The sequence below is a fragment of the Squalius cephalus genome (assembly GCF_949319135.1).
Source record: "Squalius cephalus genome assembly, chromosome: 12".
In the NCBI taxonomy this organism is placed as follows: Eukaryota; Metazoa; Chordata; class Actinopteri; order Cypriniformes; family Leuciscidae; genus Squalius; species Squalius cephalus.
In genome coordinates this window covers 2,794,327-2,802,310 of record NC_137133.1, presented here as the reverse complement: position 1 = coordinate 2,802,310, position 7,984 = coordinate 2,794,327, and the positions used below count along the sequence as shown (strand labels likewise).

Here is a 7,984-nt window from a genome sequence, read left to right as displayed (position 1 = left end):
AATTCAAAATCTACACAAGAAAATGTAACAAATAAATACTTACAATATTGCCATAAATTACAGACACTGCACATTTTGTTAAATATTTTCTAAGTACTAATTCAGTGAAGTGCCTCAGGGAAATGACAAAATGCTTCGTGTACGATTAGAAATAAGGCATTATTTATTTAAATGCAATAATTATTTGTATCCATTATAATAGACACACCAAAGTATTGTGAAAAGCTTTTAACATTTCATTTTGGTGACTTTACTTTAAAAAAAGTCTGAAATATGACCAAATCCCAGGAATAATTAACATACTACAATTTGTATAATTTCATAGTTTTGATGACTTTACTGTTATTCTAATAAAATGTGTACAGTAGTACAGAGAATGAATTAAACTTCTGTTAGTGCGACACTATTCGCTCATCAGAACGCCAGTACTCGAAATAAACTCATGACTCAAGGAACAGAGGACACATGGATCTGAATCTCGGATTAATTTAAATGTTTTAATGATCATCTGTGCTTAACAGTAGTAGACATCAATCACAATGCCCCACATTAAATCAAAGCCTTAATACAGTGTGTTGATATAATATGCAAATGCTGTAATACAATCTCACACTTAAAATCACACTATTTTGCACATATTTGATATATGGAGTAAATAGAAACATGAAAAAATGCTAGATTTGGTTCTTGTGTGTTCCTGGCAGAACGCCAACCAGTTGAAAGTCTGCGAAGTAACAACTAAGACACACAATCTTATCCTTCATGTCAATAACATTAATGCTGCAATATTATTAATATTAACACTTCAATGCTGCGAAGTACTTTAAAACCTACAAGACAGAGTGGAAAGAGCAGACAGTTATGGATCAGTCAGGTTTATTGGGTGTTGCTAAAGGAAGTGAAAAACAGATGATGTTTCAGATGTCTATCAACATAAGGGCAGCGTAGCTTTTGTCTACACCATTAATCCATGTACTATGTATAAACTCATTTACTGAGTTATAGATATATCAGTAAAAAATAAAAACATCATTTTGACTGCTTGAATGAGCAGCCAGAGAGGCTCATCTATCCAAGTGCAAACGTTGTGTTTTTTTATAGTTTAAAAGCAAAATGTACAATATTACAACCATGCCTACATTATTATAGTGCGTAAATGTTCGATTCCGAGACAGACGTATGCGTTTCAGAAGCCGTCTGCAAATGCTCAAGTGTTTGGTGTCTTCTAGTCTAAGACCAAATTTTGTACCTTGGTACTTGTAACTTTTGAAATGCATTATTTAGGAAACAGCTGTCTCAAACCATCAAAATATTGAAAATGTCATATTTCACCCCAAAAAATGTTTTTTTTTTTATTATGAATTATATTGAAGAAAACAGGAATAGTACCCAGTTCTTATTACATCATGTGATAATGTAATGTACAGTCATGTGTCCAGATGTTCACATTGATATTTTTTTAAATAAAATGTTCCCAGTTTAAAAGGCAGTACAATAATTACCATCATGATGCATAAATACTTTACAGTTAAAACAGCTCGGGGATAATTGTAACATCAGAAACGGTCTTCTCTTTATGTAAAATATAAATTTGTAATTTTTAGGGGTGAAATTGATGCAAGCTTGTTTTTGCCACTGAATCAAAATTCATAAAGTTTTTTAATCTCACAGAATTGCAAGTTATGAAGTGACAATTGCAGCTCACAATTCTGACTTTTTTCTCACAAGGGTGAGTTATATCTCACAATTCTGAGAAATAAAGTTAATATTGAGTTTATATCTCGCAGTTCTGACCTTCTTGTTTAGATTTGAGAGATTAACTAGCAATCCAGAGGAAAAAATTCAGAATTGCGAGATATAAACTAGCAATTCCTAGTAAAAAAAAATTACATTTTGAGATCGTCTTTTTTGCAATCATCTGTGGCGAAAACAAGCTTCCATTGACATGTTCTTGACAAGCTCACTGAGATTCGCCCCTTCAGGTTTTGTTCTGATACATCCAGAAGTCTTGGTGCTGGGCAGCGTCCAGGAAGAGGACACACACCCCGTCTGCTGGATCTGGACGAGGACGACAGAAAGAGTTCACAGCTCGTAATCAAACTTGTACTCGTGAGCCAAGTAGATTCTGCGGAAGATGAGCGCGGCGAGCGCGAGTGTGAGGAGCACGATGAGGACGGCGCAGCCCGTGTGACTGGGGTCCTGCTGCGGGTGCGGGGGGGCGGGGGAGGCCGTGAACGTGGGGTACCTCGGGCTCTGGGTCTGGTTCTGGTTCTGCGAGCGCCGCTGACGTGGACTCGGAGCCGCTGAAACGGATGGACCCTCGCTTGATGTCTGAGCAGCCACGAATGAGGATTCAGTCTAGACCGCAAGAAAGAGAGCAGAGATCATTACAGACACACTGGGAGCTGATGAACTGAACGGAGGAAACACACACTCATTGGGTCTCATTCATGAAACACGAGCAGAACGAATTTTTGTGTAAATCGTGTGTAAAGTGGTTCTGGCGTAAATTTTCGGATTCATTAAAATGTTCGTATTTTCCAAATGTTAGTTGGTAGGAAAGAAATCTACACCTGCTCCCAGCCACGCGTAAATAGTGCGTTTAACATCCGAACGTTTTGCTCATTAAAGGTCCCGTTCTTCGTGATCCCATGTTTCAAACTTTAGTTAGTGTGTAATGTTGTTGTTAGAGTAAAAATAATATCTGTAAAATTATAAAGCTCAAAGTTCAATGCCAAGCGAGATATTTTATTTAACAGAAGTTGACTACATCGAACGGCTGGTTTGGACTACATCCCTCTACTTCCTGCTTTAATGACGTCAGTAGAACCGTTTTTTGACTAACCTCTGCCCACAGGAATACACAAAAAAAGGGGGCGCGGTCTTGTTGCGCTCCCACGGAGAAGAGGAAGAGTTGCGTTTGTAGAGTGTGTTTGTCGCCATGTCGTCGAGACGCTGTTATTTTCATCCCGGAGTCCAATCACCTTTGTTTGGCCTTCCCTGAGCGCATGCATCTCCACGTTATGGTAAGAGGCGTGACCTTTCCGGGCAACGTGCGCTAAGCTGCTGTCGAATCACAACACAGGAACCGCCGGCACAATCAGAACTCGTTACATATTTCTGAAGGAGGGACTTCATAGAACAAGGAAGTCATCAGCCCGTTCTTAGGACAGTGAAAACAGCGGTATACAGATAAGTAAATTGTGTGAAAAATACTGTGTTTTTTTACGCGCGAAACATGAACACATGTTATATTGCACACTGTAAACACAAACTTAAAGCTTCAAAAACACGAAAAACGGGACCTTTAATAAGGCTGCATTTTAATTCACCTTGATCGGGTACATATTTACACAGCATTTTGAAAAAATATTATATATAGTAATTACATACGGTTTTTCTTTTTACTTTTATTATGAGAGCCAGTAATAGCATCTGCAAACGGAACACTTTAATCAAATAATTAATTGCTTCCAATAGGGCTGGGACTCTTTTCACTTCTGGGACTGTTCGATTAGCAGATGAAACTCCATTAACTGCATCTGCTGCCAAGCTTCCTTTATTTAGGACCTGATACGCCACTATGCACGCTTGAAAATAAAATGTGGCGTTTTGAATGAACTTCTGATAATAAAACTTCAATTTCTGCATCTGAGAAATTTCTCTTCTTCATTCGCTTTTGAGAAGACATGTTGAAATCCTTCGTTTGGTGTCATAATATGATGCCCATATATAGTGGTCAGTCGGATTTAATGGGCGGGATTTATGGTAATTGAGAATGAGCGTGCACGTGCGTCCCATTTACGACTGATTGGAATTCATTAACACACACACACTTCACTATCACATCTGACGTTTACAAAGTATTTGTGAATCAGGAGAAGATTTTTCGGGAAGGTCTCTTTACGCGCAAATCACTCTCATATTTACTCGTATATTTACGAATGTTTCATGAATGAGACCCCATGTGTGTTCACACTACAGCTTGAGGGTGTGTTCACACTTGTAGTTCGGTTTGCTTGGTTCATTTGACCAAAAACAAACAAAAACATTTAGTCTTGGTCCGCTTGGCGTTCACATTGTCACTTTAACACCGAACCTAAAGAAATATAGGGATATATTCACAACCTGATTGGTCGGCTTTTATCACTTCTATTTCTTGATGTAACTTACCAAACATCAAAAACAGTGCTGTGTTCTGGGATACATGTGCGTAGCGACATATTATGGTTTTCTGACCAGCTGAGAACTCGAGAAGAGCTTATAAAATGTGTAAAGAACTCAAACCAGTGTCAGGAATCCCACACACACACACACCTGACACCTGTACTGAACTGTGAAGGGCAACATCACGACTATGGTGAGGAAAAACAGGTGTGCTTGAGCACTCTGCCCTTTTAGGGTCACATCTTGTGACATCATGTCCCGTTTTTGGTTCGGTTACATGTCTTTGGTCTGTGTTGTGTTCATACTCCATTCCACAGTTCGTTTGGACCAAGACTCCGCTCGTTTGGTTCAGACGGCAACGTTATTCAAACGAACCGCACTAACACGGCAATCGCACCAGGGTTCGGTTTAATCCAACCAAACATGCCAAGTGTGAACACACCCCGAGTCATCACTGTCCCCAGCAGCAGAATGAGCCGTAAATGAAGCGGTGTACGAGTGTGTGTGTCCTGCACCTGCTCAGCTGAAGACGTGTCTTCTGTGTCTCTCTCTGGTGTAGACGTACTCTCGCTGTCACTGGAAGCCGTCGCCGCCGCCGCCGATGAGCTCGACTCCGCCTGACGACACAATAAACCAGTCAAAAACCCTCAATGCTCCTAGTGTTTAAAAGTGTTTATTTCATCAAATTCAAATTGACTAGATTGGCATGACTGTACATAATACAATATTGCCAAAGCTTGGAAAACATAGAATAATAATAAAGACATCAAAATAATAAAATACTATAACATAACTTAAATTTAAATGTACAAACTAAATAATTGTACAAATTGACAGTGTAACAAATTAGAATATGTGTGAACATGTTATTATTAAAACTTATTTTATCACCGTCTGTAGATTTCAATTAGGAAGCGCGGCAGGTTAGAGTGTTTTGGATTGCATAAAATAACAAAAGAAACGAACAAATACATGGCGAAAGAAGTGTTAGACAGCAGAAGAGGGGACTGGGATGATTTTTAATGAAACTTGGGAAGTGGATGGCCGTTACTCTTTCACGTATCTAAGCATGTGTATGTGTGCGTGCATTTGTATGTGTGCGTGTATGAAAAAAAGTGTCCTAAATGAAAACTGTGCAACCCAATGTCACAAAAAAAGACTTGCATATATGTATTATAGTTCATTCTTCAACTATAAAGTGTTAGTTACTTTCATTCATGATTTTTTCTGTTTTTTTTCTAAATAAAAATCAGTAAATTTATTCTAGTTTTTTTTATTTTTGTCTATTTAAATTCTATTTACAAGCTCACCACACACAATAATGGTCAATAACTGTAATTTGTTGAAAGCTTATCTTTTTCTGAAAAAGATGAGACCTTGATGACATTCAAGATGAATTTTACAGTCAAAAAATCTAATTACGTGAAAAACACCTATTTTAGCTTCAGGTTCTAAAGGGTTAAACTCCTAATTACACATACACATCTTTAAAGGGCAGTTTCTCAAAATGTGTTTCAAATCTCCCCTTCAGCTGCACTTGTTTTATACATTTTATTCCTACAAATGTTGGAGTTTTTCTCTCTCTCTCTGTTTACAGTGTTTTCAGATTCATGGAGCGTACTCGAATATGTCAACAAAAAGAAATAAGAATTTTGAACCTGTTCAGATTTCTATTCTGGAAATTGATGCAAATTAGCACATACGTAAATAGATAATGCCTTAATTGCATGTCTAAACTTTTTACGCTGTTCACCCGAGGTGTCTTGCCGTAATAGTCTTGATGAGAATACACTATGCTGGATGTTGAGTGTGATGAACAGTGAGGGTCACCTTGAAGCTGATCTGCTGGGCCAGTCTGTGTGCCTGAGAGTCGACAGGTCGAAGGTCACTGTCAGGAGAGAGCGCTAGCAGAGCGGAGCGCATACAGCTGCCACAACCTTCACAGCAGAAATCCTGAGACCTGCCAAACAAAACACATTTAAGGAATATTGAGGTATATATTCGAAATGATTTATTAGTACATATTTATTTTTATAATTAAAAATGTGCGCTCGTAATCTTTAATCAAAATATGTTCCCCTCCCTCTTGTAGCATCTCTTCTCTGATGAAGAGGGCGGGGCGACCTGTCAATCACATATGATCCACCAATAGCAAACCACAACCATCCAATCAATTGTTCATGTTCCAGAAGCGGTTTCACTCTGATATCTGTGGAAGCTTGTTTCCGCCACTGAATAATAAATAAATAATAATAATTGCGACTTTTTATCTTACAATTCGGACTTTTTTTCTCACAATTGCGATATATCAAGTCAGAATTGTGATTTGAGAAATAAAGTCGCAATTGGGAGTTATAAAGTCAGAATTGCGTGTTATAAAGTCAGAATTGTGAGATATAAACTATTCTGAGATCTTTTTTTCCCTTAGAATTGGACTTCTGAGAAAAGATGTCAGAATTGCGAGATATAAACTCGCAATTATGTGTTATAAAGTCAAAATTGCGTGATATAAAGTCAAAATTGCGTGATATAAAGTCAGAATTGCGTGATATAAAGTCAGAATTGCGTGATATAGTCGCAATTGCGAGAAAAAAAGTCAGAATTCTGACTTTATTTCACGCAATTCTGACTTTATTTCACGCAATTCTGACTTTATTTCACGCAATTCTGAGAAATAAAGTCAGAGACGTAAACTCGCAATTGTGAGATAAAAAGTCACAATTATCTTTTAAAATGTTTTATTTTGTGGCAGAAACAAGCTTCCATAGATATCTGACACAATCCAGAAGAAAAGACTATCACAATTTCCTTTTTATGCTGACTTTAAACTAAGCTCAAAAACTCCCCTTGTACACAAGTCTACAGGCTCAAGTATTTTAACGATTCCTTAAAAAAAGAATCACTGTCTAAAAGCATGCCGTGTAGCCGGTTAGATCAGGATTCTTCTGTAGTATTACAGCACAACATGAGTGTATATTAGCACTGTTCGTAACACTTTACAATAAGGTTCTAAAAATATACTTTTAAAGCATTTATTAATCTTAGTTACTGTTACTTTCATCAAAAATCAAAAGTTGTATGTTAATATTATTTAAAGGACCTGAGCCAACTTGAACTAACATTAACACAGATTAATAAATACTGTAATAAATGTATTGTAAGTCGATGTTAGTTAATACATTAACTAACGTTAACTATTAAGACTTTATTGTAATGTTGGTTTATTGTAACAAACGTTATCACACTGTTTGTTGTTTGCTTTTGTCATCGGACAGAGCGTTTGGACCTGAAAATGGTGACCCGTGAGTCAGACTACAGCGTTCCAGTTGTGCTAAAATACACAATATAGTAACAACCAGTGTTGGGGAAAGTTAATCTGTTACAATATTGCATTACTCCCTAAGTTACTTTTATGGAATGTAATGCCTTATGTTACTTTTGCTGGGCTTGCTTGTTTTTGTTTTTTAATTAACAAAAAACTAATTGGCAAATGCAAATGGCAAATGGCTCTTACACCACACAAGAGAACTGAATAAGCCTCAGGCTGGAGGAAATGCAGACGCATGCCTGTACAGTAAACACACCTGTCAGCTGTACAGTCATTCTGGATCGCAACAGAACAGGAAGCAGGAAGAGAAAGTTCAACACTCTTCAGCAATACAAAAATTAAACACAAATGTGATGTATAACACAAGTTATAATTGCTTATTAGTATGGCTGAATTGGATCAAAGACATTGCTTAATAAAGTGAGATTAAGGCACAATCCCAATTCTACCCCTTACCCCTTCACTATCCCCTACTCCTCTGTTTTGCAC

General features: G+C 37.4%; 2 protein-coding genes across 3 annotated transcripts in view; one reads left to right on the top strand and one right to left on the bottom strand.

The window, feature by feature from the left end:
- The window catches only part of LOC307168033 (snake venom 5'-nucleotidase-like), a 475,297-nt gene that overhangs the window by 292,664 nt on the left and 174,649 nt on the right, over positions 1-7,984 (top strand). The window lies entirely within an intron of this gene.
- The window catches only part of ube2j1 (ubiquitin-conjugating enzyme E2, J1), a 16,982-nt gene continuing 9,470 nt past the window's right edge, over positions 473-7,984 (bottom strand). The window contains exons 6-8 of the mRNA XM_079887621.1: positions 5,998-6,127; positions 4,683-4,784; positions 473-2,358 (exon numbers count right to left, since the gene is read on the bottom strand). Of these exons, the coding sequence (XP_079743747.1) occupies positions 2,083-2,358; positions 4,683-4,784; positions 5,998-6,127 (508 nt within the window). The 3' untranslated portion in view covers positions 473-2,082. The remainder of the gene's footprint in view (positions 2,359-4,682; positions 4,785-5,997; positions 6,128-7,984) is intronic.